This window comes from Chiroxiphia lanceolata, chromosome 6 (assembly GCF_009829145.1).
Source record: "Chiroxiphia lanceolata isolate bChiLan1 chromosome 6, bChiLan1.pri, whole genome shotgun sequence".
NCBI lineage: Eukaryota > Metazoa > Chordata > Aves > Passeriformes > Pipridae > Chiroxiphia > Chiroxiphia lanceolata.
In genome coordinates, this window is record NC_045642.1 from 17,088,980 (window position 1) to 17,109,813 (window position 20,834).

At 42.4% G+C, this 20,834-nt stretch overlaps 1 protein-coding gene across 5 annotated transcripts in view; it reads left to right on the plus strand.

Moving 5' to 3' along the window:
- Nucleotides 1–12,171, plus strand: part of MOB2 (MOB kinase activator 2) — a 113,465-nt gene extending 101,294 nt beyond the window's left edge. For all 5 annotated transcript variants that reach the window (XM_032691148.1, XM_032691146.1, XM_032691149.1 and 2 more), the window contains exons 2-5: nucleotides 860–1,020; nucleotides 2,188–2,281; nucleotides 9,146–9,270; nucleotides 10,855–12,171. In XM_032691148.1, coding sequence (XP_032547039.1) covers nucleotides 860–1,020; nucleotides 2,188–2,281; nucleotides 9,146–9,270; nucleotides 10,855–11,165 — 691 coding nt within the window. In that variant the 3' untranslated portion in view covers nucleotides 11,166–12,171. The remainder of the gene's footprint in view (nucleotides 1–859; nucleotides 1,021–2,187; nucleotides 2,282–9,145; nucleotides 9,271–10,854) is intronic.
- Nucleotides 12,172–20,834: the final 8,663 nt, after the last annotated feature.

The following is a 20,834-nucleotide window of genomic DNA, read 5'->3' on the forward strand; positions in this document are numbered from 1 at the left end:
TTGCCTTACACTTGTCCCTCACCATTAAATAGATCTTCTGTCTCTGCTTAGGGATTTTTTAACTGTAGAAACACATGGGTGTTTGACTCAATATGCCGTGGAGATAAATGCATTTTATGGAATTATTGTTTGTCTACTTTTATAAATCCAAATGGAAGGCCATTTCATAATGCATTGGATTTTAAAGGATTTTCAGAAAAACACAAACTTGGTTCTTTCTGTCTCAGGTCTCCCAGGAGTTGAGAAAACGGGTGTTTTTGTGGTTATCACTGCTTCTAGCTGAAGTCACAGATGCTCATTTCAAGAAGGCTTCTGGTATCTCAGAGGACATAGGGCTGGAGAGCAAGGAATACTGTAGCTTTGAATGAGCTGCGCCAGGTTTTCCAGCTGAGAGCTATCTTTTGCTGCAGCCTGCTTTTGCTGTCCCTCAGACTCCTGTTTTGCAGGTGACTGCTAACTGTAGGGCACAGCAGGTTGTCGGTAGTCACATTAGAGTAGCTCCTTCAGAACATTAGTTCTGCTGTCACCACTGTGCACAGGCATAAAGAGAGACCGTCACTCTCCCAGTGGTTTGCAACCTAAACTGGCAAAAGGGCAATGGAGAATGGAGCAGCTCAGTCTCAAGTTTCTTGATGCCATTAAAACTTTCACGGTACTCGAAAAAAGGGTCTGAGCTCAAATACACTTTTAAAGAAATTATATCTTGTTTTGATTTGAAAAAAAAGAACTAAGGGGAGGGGAATGCAGGAGGAACGGTGTAAAACCAAATACAGGAGTTTGGATAACTGCTGCTTTCAGGTTTCTGTAGCTGTTCAACAGTAAAGGTAACCTTGCTGCTCTCTTTTTTAATCTTTTGCAGGAAGTCCAAGGGAAAGCCAAATGGTAAAAAGCCAGCACCAGAAGAGAAGAAACTTTACCTAGAGCCAGAATACACAAAATCCAGAATTACTGACTTCGAATTTAAGGAGCTAGTGATGTTACCACGAGAAATAGACCTCAACGAGTGGCTTGCCAGCAACAGTGAGTATTGCATTTGTACAGCTCTGAGCTTGCTGTCCATGCTCGAGAAGGCATTCATTCACCCTTTTTACTGTTTTCAGTGCTTAGAGAGACTCTCAATGACTATTTATGGTGACTGTGTAATGCATGTCATTATACCCTGAATAGTAATTAAGTTGTCTCAGGTACAACCCAGCTGTGCTCAGCAGCATGGAAGCCTTGATCGTTTCCTCCTTCCACCTCCCTCACTGTGGCACTGAGGGCATTAAAGTTTTGGATGTTCTTTGGAGGGCCATCAAGATTCTCACTGAATGTTTGCTAAACTGGCTGCTTCTGCATGTTTCTAACTCAAGCTACTGGCCTTCCAAAAGCATTGTAAACATGTTAGTTTCTAAACACTTGTATGTAAAGCAAGTCTTTTGGTTGGATTTCTCCCCAATCCTTTCAAGCTTTGGTGGAATTACTGTGGATTTAAACAGTAGACAGGCTGAAACTTAGACACACGACTGACTACTCTGACTGAACGCTGTATCTGTGCATCTCAGTCCTGATTTACTGTACTTCTCAGTGCTTCCACTGCCAGTCCTCACCTGCAGCCACTCTTGTTTATGTTTTCAACAGTAGGTGGTAGTAGCAAGAAACTACTTTAAACTGCATGTTAGGAAAGTTGATAGAGACTCGTTAAGAAAAAGTGAGGTGCCCTGTGAGAAGTACTAAGATGTTAAATTATCTCAGGAGATTTTTAAAAAGTAGATGTGTACTAGTTTTCATGCTGGTTCTTTTTACAAGGGGATATATTGTGAGAACTATTAATGCTTTTTCTAGCCACTATATACTGAGTCTGACTTCAAAAGAACATAGCAATTTGTTTGCCTTCAGCTTGTAGTAGAGTATCCTACTGTAAAGGTGAGGCCAATGATGGAGACACTTTCCAGTCTTACTGCTTTGTGAGTAATAAGAGCTGATGCATCATGGTGCTTTCATCTTAAATACAAACAAGAGCTTTCATTCTATGTACCTCTTTGTTTTGCAGTTCATCATTAGGCTCATTTAGCTAAATCATGTTTGAATTCATATGCAAGCTCAAGACTGAGGTCACTTCACTTGCTCTTTAAATAATTGTCTGGAGGATAACCAGTGCTTGAAAGTATTTTACTTCTGAATTTATTTCCTTTGTTTATTTTTCAGCAACAACTTTCTTTCATCACATCAACTTACAGTATAGTACAATCTCAGAATTCTGTACAGGAGAGTCATGTCAGACCATGGCAGTGTGCAATACGTAAGTCAATATTTACAATTACAAGGTTTCCATGTCTTCAGAGTTGCCTGGGGGAGGATATTGGTATTGAATGGCATTGGGCAAGTGTTTTACAGCAGGTCTGTACTTGGTGAGAATGTGTCAGCTGTGCATCGTCTTCTCTCCCCTTAGCAGTGAAGTGCAGTGGAAATCTGTTTTTGTGGAGGACTAGAAGGATGAGAATCTTTGAGTGCTCTGAGCTGGTTTTATAAGGTCAGATCAGAGAGGCAAATTACCATGTGTGTGCTTGAGGGAGAGGGGAACAAGGGTGTTAAGGAAACTTCCCTGTCCGCCCATCCAGGAGCCGCTCTGGCAGTCACTCTTACACCACCTGAGCTGGGACTGAGGCCCCTTCACAGCTACACACCCCACACTCACACTATCAGACAGGTTTCCTCACTGGCTCGACCCCAGGTGTCTCATAGCAGAGTCTGAGACGTCCTGATCCTTAAAACAATTAAATCTTGGTGCAGTAGCTAAATAACAAAATAACAGCCCGGGTTGCTGCCTCCTAGAAGGGACCCAGAACAAAGGAAACCCTGTGCTTTTATACCCTCACAGTCTATGCACGATAAAATCTGGGGTCTTCGGCAGAGTCATCAGCTCCTGCTGTGTCTCCGAGTGTCCTGTCCCCTGGCTGGGCCACAGGTCTCTGTGCCCTTTATTATTCACAGCCCCTTGCCCGGGGCTCCCACCACCCAGAACTCAATCTGCAGCTGCACCCCGAGCTACCTGCATTGAATGTATTCCTCAACAAGGGCAAGGCAGAACTGTCTGTACTGGTAACGGTACTGGGATTCCATAGGAGGCCGAGGAGGATAAGCGAATTGTGAAAACCTCAGAGGGTGCTTCTGATAGCTGGAATGCTGACAGAGCACCAGGCTGCTGACAGATAATCTCTAGCCTGACTGTAAGCCACCGTCTTTCTGCCCGAGCCCCTGGGCACAGAGAACACAAGTGGCAGCTTTGCAAAGAGTAAGGAAAACGTTTTGCGTTGGCACTTTTCCACCTGTAGAATTTAGCAGACTTTTTTAACGTTGACTAGCTATCTGTTATGAAAGAAAGCTTTATAGTTTTACTGTACAATGTGAACATAAGAAAAAGTTAGCATGAACTCCTGCTCTTGATGAGCACAGTCCAACATGATGGAATATGAGATCCAGTCGAGTATGAATAAGCCTGTTGTGTTGTGGGGTTTTTTTCCTGCAACACGTGTTGATAGTCCTTTTCTTCCCTCCTCTTGCATTTCCTGGGGTTAATTTAATTGAGATGGATTTTAAAGCAGAAGACTGAGCAGTTAATGTTATAGTACATCAATCAAATATCTCAGGGAATGTAAGCAACAGAACCAGAACTCTATATTGTATCTCTGACAATCATATTCTTAGAAAGAAATCCTTGCTTAATTCACTGGGCTATCTTGTACACTTGAAATTAATATCAGGGGCTTTCTTTGAGAGCACTCTGAAGAATGCAAAATGTACTGCGGATATTTTTGCATGTAAAAGTTGGAACGATAACTGTCATAGAGAATTAAAGGCCATGCTAGGGACTTTGAAAGCAAGCTGGAACAGAAAGTAATAAATCTCTGCTGGACCCAGATTTTATCAAAAGGAGACAGAATGTCTCTAAATAAGAAATGGTGATCAGTAAGATGAGTGTTTTGTTAACTCTTGCTCCCAGGCTTTCTCATGTTTAAATTCCTGTTGCAGCACTGGCTGTTCAAAGGACTGAATTTAACTGTTTATCCACTTGGCTGGTGGGAAATAGTGGTTAAAAGGAGGTGGTGATAGGGAACCTACATTAGTTTCACTCCATTCTGCTCTTAAACGGTTCTCTGTAAGCAGTTTGTGCTGCCGAATAAAGAGAGGAAGTGCCTGTAGGCGGCTCCAGCTGTAGTCTGTATTTTTAATGGTGAGGAATGGTAGCAGAATGTTCCTGTCCTTTGTTTTGGAAAACTGAAAAATTGTGGGAATAACAGGAAGCATGTCTACATTTGGGCAAAGCACTTGAAACGGTTTGTGTGTAGCTAAATCATAACAATTTCAGTATCTTCCTGCGCTTGGGGCAGGTGGCTGATTCATGTTTGCAAGCTGTAGGCTGCATACTGGTTTCTTCTCTCAGGTGTGTGGATCTATGAAAAAAACCACCAAGGTGAGATCACCAAGCTACACACCTCAGTACAGTTCAGCTTTGAGGGCCCTGTTCATAATTTTATTCTCAAACTCCTCATCTTTATGTTCTGCCTTTCCTAGCTCTTCCCTTTTGGAAGAGATATGCCTAAAATGGAACACGGAGAACTGCCTCATAGATGCTCATTTGTTCATATCCAGTTATGAGTATGACAATGCTTCCCCACCCCTTTCTTCTTTTTTAATTAAAAATCTTAACCTAATGCAGTAAGGTAAGGATGTGCTTGTTCTGTTGTAGAAACACGAGTTGCTCTGGTTCATTGTGCCTCTGATTTGTCTCCAGTATGTAAAGAGTGCCACCTAAACGTCAGTGTCTGTTACTGGTTAACTCGACAGACACTCCAGACTTAAACCTTCTGTGGCCATGATCTGTTTGTTCAGGTCCCTTGGAATAAAATGGCATCTAACTACGTAAGATGGCCACAGAATTACAGTACCTTGGAATAAGGGTGCAGTTTGCCATTTTTTTCCTGTGCTGATTTTGTAGGTAGTTCTGTATGAAGGTCTGCATTCTGTTCCATTTTTATGTTTTCCCTGTCCAGTTCCTGAAGATGTGTTTTGGATCACACCATTCTGGTCACACTTAAGGAAGGCTTTTTGTATTTAAGGTTGAGAAGTAACTATTGAGAACAGGTTGGTTGTCAAGTTACTTTACATTCAAGTGCACTGCAGATACCCAGTCCTATATTTAAAGTATTTGCTGGCACTAGAAGCACTGGTTGCAGCTAAATATTTGAGGTAAGGATTTAATATCTCAGAGAAGCTCCAGCCAACTGACAAACTGCAGACAGATGCAGCTTTCAGCCCTCTGTCAGATATGTGAGATAGCACAGCCATCTGCACACAGTGAGGAGGAGAATTTCTGCTTACGGTCACTAAGAGACATCTGACCAAAACTTAGTCTCAGTATAGAACAGATGGAAGCCTTTACTGGCAAGGTGGGATAATGCCAAGAGAAACACCATAGTGCCCAGTTATCCTCAAAATTTGATGAGGTTGGCATGAATGTAACTTTCGGAATTACTTAATTTTGCTTATTAATATGATTATCACTTGTAAAGCAGGTACTGTATTTTTAACACAGTATTTACTATTTAGATTTATTATGCTTTATAGCTTATTATTACACAAAGCAGCTTTTAAGCACCATGAGCTGTAAACTGGTTTTGTAGCTGACATTGGAGCAAAACTTGTTCAGGTGCTGCAGTGAGTGTACCAAACTAAGAGCCAATATAAGTGCTGTTCATAAGGCCAAGACTACAAAACTCCTGAGGCATCAAGGATGGATGCAAACTTCTAGCAGCCCTCCTTTCAAGGTGTCGTTTTGGTCCACTGAAATCTCTTAATTGATAACTTTTTTTCCTAATCTTAGTCTCCTTTCTCATCGCTTCCTTGCCCTTAGTATCTCTGCATATGGGGGGTAGTTCCTTTTAGAAATCTTAAACTTGCAAGTTTTGCTTTGTCTTCTATTTAAATTTCCTCAGCTGTATGGTTTTACATGATGACTCCTTTCTCTTTTCCCCCATCCAAAATGTTGTTTAGCCCCTATCAAACCATCAAAGCTATTCCAGCTGCTGACAAGCACTATATCCCTTCCCTCGGCTTTCTACATAGCCCGTTTGTTGGTATTTCTACCAGGACTGTCTCTTCTTCCTTTCCAGGCAACCTAATCTCCACAGTATTTGCTTTTCCCTCCTTCCAGAAGCTTTTCTTCTTATATACCAATGTAACTTCTATTCTGCCTTGGTTTCTATGTTATCAACACAAGCACAGAATGTTTTAGAGGAAAAGGGATAAAATACGTACATATATTAAGATGCAGCATTGTTAATTCATATGTGTTATACTTTATTATTTGCATCATAGGCTTTTCTCTGTTAAACCCATAGTCATTTTCCCCTGGAATTTAGAACGGAGCTGCAAATTCCTTGTGCTCTCCATACTGGAGAAGTTTAAATCTGCCAGAAATTATATGGGAAATAAAATAATCAAAATCTGCACCATGTGAGCACTTCTTGAAAAAAGTGCCTTTAAGTCTCATCCTCTTGTCCTTTCTGCTTCCCATCCATTCCCTAATATGGGACTGTGCTGTCACAGTGCCAGTATTGGAATGCAATTAGGCTTCTGTGCCCAGTTGAGCCCTTCCTCGCCCCCGCCTGCTTCCTATCTTGTTAGTGGAGATAACTCCAGCGTACCAGGTGCGAGATGTTCAGGGCATGTCAGGGGCTCCTCTCTTCCCCTAAGACCTGTGAAGTCTGTTCACAGCACCAGAAACATGAGGAAGACACATGATTCTAGTCAACAGGACAATCCTTGTAGTTATCTCCTTAGTTTTAATGATACTTCTTTTAAATTCCTATTTTGCATAATCAGCCTAATTTTCAAGGAAAGGCAAAAAGGATATTCAGTGGGATGTTAGAGCAGATTTATTCACTTATATTTTCATGTAAGTGAACTTGTACAGTTGCCAAACTGTTTCTTTTGACTAAGATCCAATTATCAAGACTCATTTTTGCGCCTAAGGGCAACTCTAAACTATGCTTTCTGTCTTGCAGTTGAGGGTTTCTGCAGTGTGAGAGAATTGCTGAGGTACAGACAGTCCAGCCTCCTTCTGCTCTTGGCAACAAGCACCATCTTAAGACCCGAAATAAGGCTGAGTTGCCTAGGACTGTCTCACTTCAACTTACTGCAAGACTAGACAAATGAGGTGGCTTGTGTGTTGGTGCACTACATTGTGTAATTCCTTATATGTGGATTGTACAAAGGAAGTAAGCAGTGATGAAAAACAAACACAGTCTATGCCTAAGGGCTCAAATGCCAGTTTTGATGCTTGACATAGCTCTAAAAAGAGCTTTTGACTCCTGCTGTTTTCACCCACTTTCTCACCTTTTTATGCAATTTTGCAGTCAATCCTTGCTCTTTCTAGTAAATGACAGTGACCAAGCACCACATACTGAAAATGAGCTGAAAGAAAAATTCTAAAACTTAAGTGTCTGCCAGAAGCAGTTTTCAGTTGCTTTTCCTCTCTTAACTTGAACTATCTACTTATTTCTGCAGCTTACTCTTATTTTAATACAGCTTTTGGCATGAACAGCATTATTAGTGTCTTCACCTCACCACCCTCAGGTCCCTAAAGAATCTTTTAGAGCAATGAAAACATATTCTAAATGAAAACTTTTTAGTTGCCATTAACATTTTTCTTTAGTTGCCTCAGGACAGTTCTGCTGGTCAGTACGTTAAAAACTTCACTTCCCAGGTGGCACATAGAGATCCTTCAAGTTCATTGCAGCCTAGTCCTGTTAGGCCTAAGGTGGCTAAATGTCACACTGAAGTAATATTTTGTCTAGGGCTATAAAGAGCCTTATTCAGTGATTTGTGTGAGAAATGTTAGATCACAGATCATTAGCCAGCAGCAGCAGAGCTGGAGCTGAACAGACAGGCAGAAAGTAGTGCCCTGGCTTTATAGGCTCGTGTTGGGTGTGATGTCTTTCTAGCCAAGTTCTTTCTCATGCTCAAACCACTTCCATTCTTGCTTGCAGTCAGCAAACTCCACTCATGTTGTGTTCTGAGAAGACCAATGCAATGGATTTCTTATCAGCCCTATAATGATACAGGACTGTGCCTGGAGCTTAGGCTGTTTGAAGAAAGAGTTCATAAACTGGGACTCAAGACATATCTAGTGTGACATAGGCAAGAAAATACCAATTAAAAAGTGTTTTGCTAAATTCCTTATCTGTAAAACATTTCTCACTGTCTGCCTAATCCAGTGGATATCTGCTCCTGGTAACAGTTAGAGGTACTTTAATTAACTATGACTTTATAAAAAAGGGAACAAACCTTCAGTTATTTTATAGCCTTCAGATTCTCCATCAGGTGAGGGATGGCTGCAGTTAATCAAGATGATTATGGCTAACTGATTGAATTATGGTTGCTTCTGAAAGGCCAGGCAATATGCTAATGTCTACTCTTCTGTAATATCCAACGGGAATATTCACTGGTGACAGAATCAAATGTATACTCAGTTGTTTGGCGGTGTGCGTAACTGTAAGGAAAGGAGCAGAGTTCAAGGACATGCTGGTAGGGATGTGCAGAAGGGTCCTGAAAACTTTCCCCAAATTGAAGCACTTAAAATCGCTGCTGGTCCTTGGGAGCACCAGATTGGAAAAGCTGGTGTTTTGGAGCCACCATCTGACCGTTTAATAATACTGCACTGCAAGACTAATTTATGTTCTGTGATGGTAAGCATCAGAAGTTCACCAGTTTATCACTGTGCAATGTTCTTGCCCTTTTAAAAATAGTTATATAATGCTTTCCTGTACAGTTGTACTGGCTGTATCTAAACCCTCAGCCTGTCATGGATAGTGAATTACTGCTGCCTCAGCAAAGCTCCTCTCCTTGGAGACTTGTCAGCAGACTTTCTGTGCCTGGTACTGCCACCTGCACTCTGGCCTAAACCCATAGGGAGAAACAAAATTGGCCAACAGAAATTCAAGGTCTTTGATCTAGAAAAGAAGTGAATCTGTTCTGCAGCAGCTGTGATGTGTTTTGGTAACGTTGCAGCTGTTGTTTTATGTTATTTAGACACTGACCTCTTAGAGGAGTGGAGCTGAGGAGCCAGAGTGTGATGCGGTAACACTGTCCATTCTCTCCGCAGACAGTACTACTGGTATGATGAGCGGGGAAAGAAGATCAAGTGCACTGCTCCTCAGTACGTTGACTTCGTCATGAGTTCGGTGCAGAAACTAGTGACAGACGAGGACGTCTTCCCAACAAAATACGGTATGTCCGCTTCCTGGGGCTCTCTGTGGAGGCCGTAAGGAAAGCGAAAGTTGGCATTCAGCATATGTATTACAACAAGAGGGCTTTCTCACTTGTTTGTTTGATGATTGTGTTGTTGTTTTCTTTGTGTGTTTCTTTTGGTTTCTTTAAGGGAGATTTTAAGTTTGGTTCATTCTTGCAGTAAAAAAGACTTGTGCTGTTGGTGCATGAACTGGGCTGAAAGTCTCACACACCTGTCCCCTTGGCTTCTGTTTCATCATCAGTACGTTTCCCTTCAAGCATGTTGAGATCTTCTAGCCTGTGTTCAGAGAGGATAAAATTCTGAAAACAGTCAGCATGTGTGTGTTCAATACAGCCTGCTGACAGCAAACTAGAACTCTGTTTCCATTAGAGCCTCAATACATTAAGGGGGAAATAAATTGGATTGCCAGGAATGTGGCTTGCCTTCTTTGCCGAAGGTTCTAAGGCCTTGTCTCTCAGAGAGTTTGCAGTCTCCTTTCCCTTACAAAGATTAAATAACAATGTGATTTTTAAGAGCTGAAAAGCAATAGGAAAGTAATTTTAACTCAAATTTGTATCCTATCAAGATTGCTACATGCAGTGCCTTTGTTTAAGGGGAAGAAAATAGAAACCTGAAGTTATTTTTGGTTGGCCTAATCAGGACTAAAAGCAGCTGGCTTCTTGAGCCACTTGAACAGGTAATTGGGAAACTAAGACATTACAATATAGAAAATACTAAGCTAGCAGCCTTTGCTTACAAGCAGCCTGATCTGGAGAAAGGCAGTGTCTAGTGAGACTGTGCCTAGTAAGCCAGCTGCAGTTGTCTTTCTGTTTTTTTAATATTCCCAAGGGCAGCGAGGGCATTTCATGCAAGTGATTGTCTGTGAGGTCAAGGGGCACTTTAGACCAGTAATAGACTTTGTACTGTGCATCACAGGATGGCAGGTGTTGCTTTTTTGTTTGCCTCAGTTTCACTTTCAGTGTTACTAAAGTAGTTACCGTGCAGGCCCAGTACTCCAACACTTGCTCTAGGCAAGCACAGTTTCAGCTGCCTAGATAGAGATGCCTGATAGAAGGCACCCAGTATTTCCTTCCATTTCTTTCCCATTCAATAGAGTTTCAGCAATGAAATGAGGGAAGTCATTACGTAAAATCAGCCAAACAGCTGCACACTACCAAGGCCCATGTACTTTGGCTTCCATTTCAGGATCTGTGCATTGGTTTCCTGGGGAAAAATTTGCTACTCCTGGACAAACTAGATAAGGACCTAGAAGAATCTCTCATTATTTTTACAGCCAGTAACAAAAATGTAGTGGTTTTAGAGAAAAATTATACTTGCTTCATAATCTTTGAACCCTTAGGGTTTAAAATTTAACTTCAAATGAAAATGCTTAATACCTCCTTAGATTCTTCCCCTGAATTCCTCTAAAAAGAAAGATGATAGGATGGTAGAGGACTCTCTAGTTGTGTGCTGTATATGGTGGGCTAGTTGCTGTTACCCACAGGTCAGCCCACCCAAATGCTGCTGAGGGGCTGATGGTAAGCAGCTGGTGCTATCATGGTGTTTCTTCATCTTCCTTTCAGGCAAGGAATTCCCAAACTCATTCGAGTCCCTAGTGAAGAAGATCTGCAAGTACCTGTTCCATGTGCTGGCCCATATCTACTCCTCACACTTTAAGGAGACTTTGGCACTGGAGCTGCACGGACATTTAAACACACTCTACACACACTTTATCCTATTCATCAGGGAGTTCAACCTCGTGGACCCTAAAGAAACCACCATCATGGATGACCTCACAGAGGTCCTCTGCAGCAGCAGCGGGAGCAGCAGTAATGGGAGCGGCAATGGGAGCAGCAACAGCGCAGGAGCACAGAACCATGTGAAAGAGAGATGAGCCCTCCTACAGGATCAAAACTAACATTAAAAACAATATTATCTATTCTATGTGTATGTATATGTTCAGATATACATACAGACATATACAGTGATGAAAGCTGAAAGCAATGATGCTGCCACCACAGGACGCGCAGTCGTACAGGACTGTACGGAGCTTTGGGTTAATGCGCCAACTGGCGAGAAGTTGCACCAATTTTATTTTATTTTCTGTCCACTCCTCCTTTTACCTATTCAGATGGAAGATGAGTGCTGTTTTTAGAGAAGAGCCAAGCTTGAGAGTGGGGCCACTCTTGAATTTTTTGGTTGGGTTTTTTTTTTTGTTTGGTTGGTTTTTTGTTTTTCTTTCTTTGGTCTTGAGTGCAAGCCCTTTGGTCTTTCTAGGCTGGTGGTCCTGCCATTTAAAAATATCTATTATACTATAAGAAATAACTTTTACTTGGAAGTGGCTTAAAATTCAGGTTTGTTTGGGGTTTTTTTTTGGGGGGTGGGGGTGGTTTTTTGGTTTGGTTTTACATAGACTGCCTCTTAACCCTGCCAAAAGCTCCCCCATTGAGTGCATCTTGCCCTTTGTTAGCTTGGAATGGGAAGAAACTCCTGGCTTGACTAGAGTAGCAACTAGGGGCTTGCTACGTGTTGACAGCAGGCATGATTCTCCAGTTGGCCCATCTCTGTGGTCACAACATGTCAACGTGCAAGAGGATCCACAAGCCTTTCTGCTTATTGCTCCTACAGTATATATACTCTTTCCTCTGCTCCCCCGCCTCTTCTTTTCCCAGGCACACCTCTGCAGGTAACAGGAGTAAGATCACTGCAGTCCAGAACCCGTGTGCCAGAGCCACCACCTTTTGCTTTCCATTGAACAGAGGCCTGGGGAGGGGGGGAGAAGGGTGCATTGAGTCAGTCACCGCCTGTGCTAGAAAGATGGCTGTTGGCATAAAATTATATTGTTGGCTTATTTTAGTTCATCTGTTCTATAATAATAAAAACGAATCTATCAGCCACAAGCTTTGTTTTTGTGTTTGCAGCGTCAAAACTCAGCAGACTCCACCCCTGCAGCCTCCCTCTCACCACTGAATGCTGTTGGCTCTGCTCTCAGCCAGCTTTATAAATAATGGGTTGTCTTCCACCCTGTAATCTTACATTTATAATCAATTCCTTGCTGTTTCCAGTAGCCGTGGGAACCACCTCCCCAGATAATCTGAAGATAAGCAACACTTGGAGAGAAACAAGTTTCCTGTTTGTACATATATCCATTCTGCAAGTGCTGTGGGTTCCTGCATATCTTAGAGCAAATACTGTATCACAGCATCTCTGGATATGGTATTATATTGGTATTGTAGCTGGACAGTGATACCACTCTCTTTCCTTCACATTTCCACTGAATTCTTGCAGTCAGCATTGGGAAAAAGCCAAATGTTGTTTGAATTGTTCCTCTATCAAATCTGTGGCAGCCTCTGAGAACTGTTTGTTACTGGTTTTGGTCATTATCCTGGGATATATCCAGGATTATTATAACTGACCTGGCATGAATCCTAGAAGGTTTTCCTGAGTGAGGTCTGTAGCTGTAGTAAAAGTCAGTAGAGAGAAGGAAAGGAGAACAAGTGCAAAGAAAAAAGTGAAAGAAAAGCACAACCAAGGGGTGAAATTTAAAAAAAAAAAAAAAAAAAGGCATGAGCAGGAAAAGAGGAATAAAAATAAAAAGCATAATCAAGAAAAGAGCTTGTGAAATGTGCAAGAGCAACAACACATAACAAATGTGCAAGTGAGAGAAAGCAGTAAGTCATAAAAGTGAGCAAAAAGGCACAGGAGAAGAAAATAGAGGAGGGAAGAGAGGGAGTGAAAACAACCTCAAACTTTGTGATCCCAGGCTTGTCCTGTGTTTTTTGTCTCTGGACTGTGGGTAGCTTGCAAATGTGCCAAAATCCCGCTGACCTGCTCGGCTGGGTGCTGCGAACACAGGCTGCTCAAGAGCACTCCTTCCCCACCATGTCCTCCTGCTACAGCCTCCATATCCAGACAAATATTCCCATTCAGCCTCCATTCATGCTGAGGTGAGCCTTTCCATTAAATTTCCCTACACCACTGTCTGAAGGGAAAACCAGAGGTCAGCAGCAGCAGTCAGAGCAGTGCCATTTGTAAGGTCCCTCTGCTACTTGCCCCGAGAGCACACAGTAGCATTCAAGGTAAGAAACCAATAGCAAGAACAACAACTCAAACCCAAGTAATATCTGGTAATTTATGATCTACCTGTAAAAAATGCATTTGCAGTTGTCTTATCTTAAACACCATTTAGAAGTGATAGGCTTGACTTCAACAAGAGGCAGTTCAACCCTGGAAAGCCTGACCTCACTACAAATCTTAATTTCCAGTCACAACATAGTGATGTCTGTATCAAAAGCAAGGGTGACTATACCTTAGCTTCCCATAGGAGAACTGGCAGAACCTCATAGGAAGTCTGGGAGCACAAGTGTTGGTGCAAAGCAGCAAACCATTAATTCATCTACCAGAGAACAGTGAAGTACCACATTACCTCTAGAAGAGCCTGCAGTTGTTCGTGGCAGCTGTCCCGAGTTTACTCTGCAGGCATTTGATATTCCTGAAAGCACAGACACTTCATCTAGCAGGGTAATCGCTTTATATTTTACAAGCGGTTAACAAGAACACAAATAATGAATCCTATTTTAGTGTAGCCTATCTTGTTGGGTTTAGCAGTGGGAATAAGGAAAACACTGAAACAGTGCCAACACCCGTGTTCTTCTTGTCAGGAGTAAATGTTACTGTAAAGCTCAGCCTCAAGGCGTTGAGCATATTTCAGAGGTTACTGAATTACACTGTAGTAACATTAGATACAGAAGTACCACTGAGCCTTCAAAGCTTGTCAGTGGCTTCTTGTGCTTGCAACATGTCACTGATGACCCACACTGAGCCTGAACTCCCCTGCATCTAAAAGACAGGCTTAGGTCCTCTAACACTGAGGAAATCATATTGCTGCTTTAAATGTGTTTTGTAAATTGTTCAAAGTGCTGTTAGAACAACAGAGACACCTTCATTGTCCTACATTCAAGATGCCCCCCCCCCACCCCCAAAGACCATGACATACCATACCATTGTTTAAGGGTTGCTAAATAAATAAGATACCCCAGAGAAATAGTTAAAAAATGTGTCTTCTAGTATTGTTTGGCTATCTACATGCACACACCCCCACCCTGCCAAACATGCCTTTTGCAAGCCTTGTCTTGTCAAACTCTCAGCTTTACACCTGCAATTTCAGAATCCTTAACCAATTTTCGGGTCTAAACCTATGGCAATGAGCACAAGCCATCACAGGGCTAAAGTCTTTCACTTAAACTCAACAATAGTCATATGTATGTTTTGTTGGATCATGTTCCTGACATTTGGTGCTCTACCAACACGAGTGATGTGCTGAAGAGCTGAGGTTGCATAAATTTATAGCAATAGAGTGAAATGTTATATCAAGCTGAAATTCCCCCCCCCCCCCATTTTGTCACTATCCATAAGTCTTTGAGGCTGCAGCATCCTTAGGAAATCCAAGCATAAGTGCCTGTAAATACAAATAGGAAGAACAGAATTTCTTCATACGTGCCATCTGGAATAAATACCAGCAGCAGGTAAGCAAGCACCAAGGTCAGAAGCCTCTGGCCATTCAGGGAATGGGACATCAGAACAGTGCCACCAAGTCTTTTGCACAGAGAAACAGCCACCTGTAGCTCTAATCTCAAGGCACTGAAGCTGTGTAGAGATCAGTAGACCAGCTTCACCCTAACCCTAAGGAAGGTCCTGTGTTAGCAAGCTGTAAATTGAGTAAAGCATCTTCTATTTCAGCCCAGCAAAATCAGAGCCCTTCTTCTTTGCCTGAGAACTGCAGAAAGTTATCAAGTCTGAGATCCCATAGAACACACTCATTTTATATATGAGTAACAACCCTTTGACCAAGAGAGTTAAAAAACTCAACCAGAAAAGAACACTTTGCTGACAAGAAGATCTGAGGAGAGAGAAAGCTGTGTTCTGGCTCTGAGGTACCACCAGTTCTGGCCAATCATGTGCATACCAGGATGCTCCTGGAAGTGATCAGGAGCTAAAGGTGGATGCTGCCAGGTAACAACTGGCTCCTGCACATTAGCAGAAGACTGAAGGACTGCCACAGAAACAAGCAATCCCATAAAAGAACAAGCCAGCTTTATGAAGCTTACTAAGCACGCTGATCTCATCAAAGCCACGCTTCATCAAACAAGCCTTTGCTCACATTCACTGTGCAATTTGTCCCAGCCAATCCTTAGCTCACCATTTCAGCTGTTCACAGAAAGACTCGAACTCAGAAATACTCTTCCATTATCTAAACTGCAGACAGAGGAATAGGTTGTTGTTTTATTCTGTTCAAACCAACTGAACAAATGAAACCAACATTTGTGTATGTAGCACAAATGGCAACACCAGGCATTTTATATCTTGTTCTATTGCCCAGTTGCTGGCAGTAGTCACAGCACAGGTTCAGCAGGGCAAAGTTATCCATGCTGCTGGCCAATACCAGTGTCTGAATATAAGCCCAATACCTGAAGGATTTCAAGGCAGATGTGGTATCTTTACATGATACAGCTGTATGCAGTATAGACGATTTCCAGTATTCCCAATGGAACCAATGATACAAAATGAGAAAAACACCAAACAGCTGGCAAAAAAACCCTCAGTGTGCTAATGGGGTCTCTATTCTTCTCATGGACAGAACTGTTTTGGTTGTGACAGCTGATGTGAACAATAAGACTTTTCAAAGCTAGGTTAGCATGTGACTCAGAGAAAACAGAAATTGTTGTGGCCAAGCACTCGGATGAGAGAACACTCAGAGAGCTTTGTCTGGCCAAGGGAAAAAAAAAAAGAAAAAGGACTAGCTACACTTCTTTTTGTGTTGTCCTCTGCTAATTCTTTTCATTATATCTAAAAAGGAGGCATTAAAATACAGATGCTTTCCCATACACCAGTGCAGATAGTTAATATTCCTTCACAAAGTGGTTCAGGGTCCCTCACATAAACCTCCTCCTCCTTTTAGTGGTCTTTGGGATAAATCAAAAGAAAGAGAAAGTAAAAAAAGCCTGGGCTAGACAGGCTTTGCACTCAGTGGAGACCAACCCACTGCAACATCAGTGCAGATACAGAAAGGGCAAATGCCACCTCACAGAGGATCTTGGTTTCTGTGGAAACACTGCTTCAACTTGACATCAGTAAGGCTTAGAAGACACCTGCCCCGAAGCAAGTACTGCCCTCAAGGACTGCAAAAGGAAACCTAAACAAGGAAAACAAACTGGTCCTGGGCACCAGACACTAATTTAACTACCACACTAAACTTGTGGAGTAGTCCAGGGTTCCCCCAGAAGGGCTTTGATGCCGGTGCACAAGGAGTTGCAGGTGAACCCTCGGTCTGATAAAGAAAAGAAAGGCTGTACAGCTCTCCAGCACCACATACTCATCCAACCCTCTAAGGCCACACAGCGGTCACAGAGTCCTGCTTCTGCTGCTTTCTGCATGGACTGAATTCCTTTAGGTAAGACTTTTACTTGCAAGCTCTAATTTCAAGCAGGAAATTTCCTAAATTACTTCTTTGCACTCTCTTAATTGCACTTGACAAAGTATCAAACACAAAAACCTGATTTCCATAGGATTCATTCCCAAAATCATCTCAAGGAATATTTTTTCTGTTCCTAAGCATCAAAGCTTAGGTAGAAGAGCTGCCTCTCTCACGTAAAGTCTGGTAGACAATGAAATAGCTATTAATACAGAAAATCATCCCACTTCTCTGTCTTGCCTAGCCTGAGTTTTTAATTTAGTTTTATTACAAGATAAAGCTGGAGCTTTTACTGTTTTTGTCATGACAGTATGTCTGATTTTGGATGACTAAATGCAAGGGATAATTTTACTTGGCGAGGTGGAAATACACTAAAGCGCTCTGTAACAAATTTGGGGACACTGGTATTGCATACAGCCAGAATATCTACATCTGGCTAGTTAAACAATTTATTTTTATGAATAAGGAGAACCCTGTGCTTGGCTCCACTTAAAAAAGAACCTAGAACAGGAAAGTGACATTAAATATTTTTACCTGAAATCTATATAAAACCTGTAACAGAAAGAACTCTGTGTCCTTTCCAGCCAGGTTTACTGACACTTAAGGTGTTAAGAAGGTTAATTTCAATCCTTGTGATTTTAAAACCTGTCTTAGCAGGAGTAAATACGAGAAGCAGAAGACAAGTTGTGCCTGCAGACCAGCTGTACCCACTACAGCAGAAATATGAAAACTTTACCTACCTTGAGAACATTTTCAAGACAGCACAAATACATGCATTTGAATAATCTTTCCAGTTTAAAACTGATTTAAACTGGTTTATACAAAATCTACAGAACAGATGCTGTGCCATGATCAGTGTCACAGTCTCAGCACGTGAGGACTGCAGCATGGATGGGTAGTTCCCAGCAAATCTTAAAACAAGATGGGCGTCAAGACCTCGATATCATCATTGTTCATTTATTGTTATACAGTGACAGTCACTGTCTGCAGAAGAGCAAAGAACCAGTATTTCCTTGAATTGCATCTATTGACCCAATAAGGTTTGTGCATGGAGTCCCTCATTTCACCTCCCAGAGGATGACATTAGAAAGTAGATAGCAGGAAGGTAGTCAGGCACTGCAAAACAACACTTGTCAGCATCCTACTGCCAAACAGAAATCATAATTTGAAGCCAAGACTTGAGGCAGATCAGTTCGAGCTCACACAAAGTCAGCTCTGAGGCACCAGAAAACTGCATGGTGTCCCCTGAATCAAAAGCAAAGCCTGGTCCCTTAAAACTGTGAGTGATTCTGAAACGGATGTATAGCACAGAGATACAGGGTACGTTTGTATCCTCCCAGCCACAAACTCCCCACTGCACACGATAATGGAAAGCCACACTTCAGACATGCTGCAGTAAACAACTGGAGATGCTCAGGGAACAATCAGTACCTGCTCTGCTCCAAGTCAAGCAGAGCCAAGCCTGAACTTCCTTGTTGAACAACTACTGGGCTCCCTGGCAAAGGGAACCGTGCTGTGCTGTGCATGCAGATGAGGCACCTCAAGCAGAGCCATTGAAGAGGGAAGGGGCATTTTCCAGACCTTCATGAAAACACAGCCTGAGATCAGCTGTCACTGCTTTTTGCCACTCATGGTCTCACTGACCTGTTTGTGTTTAGGGGCCAAGTCAGGACTGGAAGGACCTGGATGCTAATTTTGTGGACTCCTGCTGGCACCTGGCTGGGAGCTGGTTTGACATCTCCACAGAGCCAGTCCTGCCACACACGGATGTTCACGGACCACTGCGGTGATAAACTGCCCTGGAATCACCTTTATTCTGCCTTACACTGAATTTAGTAACAAGATGGCAACCCTGTGAATGCAGCTAATCTTGTGGTGTAACCACTACTTGAATGTGAAAGCACAACAAATACTCCAATCCATAAAGGAATTTTGATTGGATTAGAAGCCCTCTGTGCTCCATTATAATCTTCCCAATGAAGGCAAAAAGCAAAACTACATCTGGAGAAGAGAGATTAAAAACCCCATTATAACTGCTTAATTATCTGTTATTACTGGATTAACATTCATTTCTGACTCAGGTGCTCCTCAGATAAATAGCTCAGGTGGTTTATAACAGCAATGCTTTACTTTGCAGTGAAAGAATTCTGGCCCAAGAAGTGAAAACACAGGCTCTTTTTAAAGCCATATGTATTCAAAATGAAGGAAGTTTAAGCAAGACTCCATCTGCCTGTCTTTTTTTCTTCCCTACTCCAAACTTTTGAACTGCTGCCTGATTTCAAGCAGCCTGTAAGACAAATAAGAGTTTTGATTCAATTAGGAAGTTTTTACAAGAGACAAACAACACTTGAAAGGGGAGAAAGCATCTGTAAATGAACCCTTAAGTTTCCTGAGTATGGAAAAAATTGTGTCCTGCACTTCCGTGTTACTAGATGCCAAAGAACCTGCACAAGAACACATACTCATAGAAGTCCCCAAAGACAAAGGGACAAAGAGCTCAGAATCACCCACAAATCACAAATGGTAAGAATTTAGCTTCCAAAAGGAGGGCACTTGTTTCACTGCTTGCACAACTGGGATAGTCTGCATGATCCAGACTTTCTCTGCAGTCTCTCAGTTGGCAGATACCACACTGGATCTTGGTGCTATACCACAAAAAAAGACAAGAAATGCCAAAGCAACTTTTCTTTAATTATCAAAGATAGAAATATAGCCTTTGTATCTGCAAAGAGCTAGCCCAAAGAGATGTGCTGAGAAATGAAAGAACCTGTCTTTAGGGACAGGACACTGAGAAGATTTGCAGACCTGCTCACTGGAACGCGCTCTTGCTAGGTTAAGATCTGGATTGAAGTTCCAGCTCAAGCCACAGAGTTCCTCTGAGAGAATCACTGAATTGATCTTCATCTCAGTTCCTGAACCTGCACAAAGTGGACAACAGATACCTCTTTTCCTTCTCCTTGTCACACCTACAGGGAGAAAGCTGATCCTTGCTACACTATCAAAAATCAGAACAGACTTGTAGCTTTCACGTGCTACTGAAACATGTCGCTACAACATACCACAGTATTTCTCTGTCCAGGTTCCTGTAGTAGTGGGCTCTACTTGACCTTTTCCTTCGAGAAGGACAAGGTTATTTATGGTTCTTCCCCTCATGCAAACAGACTCTGATGTTTAGCTGTGACCCTGTTACACCAAGACTGAATGCTGTCATCTCTCTGCAAAGCTATGTAAAAGCTACACAGGCTAGAGAGAGGCATATCCACACCTCTCTCTCCTTTCCTGCCTCTGCACAGCACCACTGACAGCAGGCACATGATCCAGCTTGTAAAAGCCTCCAGGAAGCAAGAGAAAAGGCACTGTCTTTGCTACTCTGTCCTCTCTGAGGAAGGGCCTGTGTTCTAGACACTGCTCTTCTCCATGCCAGCTAATCACCAGGGCATTGTACAGGGCCCAGCACAAAAGCACCGTAGCACATGAGCAGTTGCCCACATAGCATGTAATGGGTAAACACCATATTCTGTCTCTCTACAGGATTTTTGCATGCTACAAAAGTAATCTTGTTTCTCCCCCACTCTTTTGTGGAGAGTGGAGCACCAGCATTCTATGTCTCACTGCCATTGTCACATTAATTTGAATACTCTCAGTCTTTTCTAATGCATAAATCACAGACATCATTGGTCCTCTTTTAAATACCAAGCAGTATAAACATGATTCCTCCTTCTCTCAATGTTGATTTATGTCTCAACTGCCTGAATCAACACACACAGCTCCCTGTTGGGGCAGTGGTTATGGAAAATTCTGCACTGCTATTTCCTAGGGCAGGACCAGAAAGGCACATACAGTCTCCATGTGCTCATTAAAAGGATGGCCTAACCTGGCCTAAAACTGTGTTTTCCTCTGCCTCCTTTAAACCATCACCCTAGCTGTGCACTTCCCTGCTGCAAAGTGCAACGTGCTGTATGGACCCTGCGGAACACAAGGAGTCTGAGGAACTTGTCTGCATGATGATAAAAAGAGGTTGCAGAGACAGGCACTGTGTTCCTTCTGCACAGTGGGATTGAGGCCAAGCCAGAGCACAGCACGGCTTGGCTG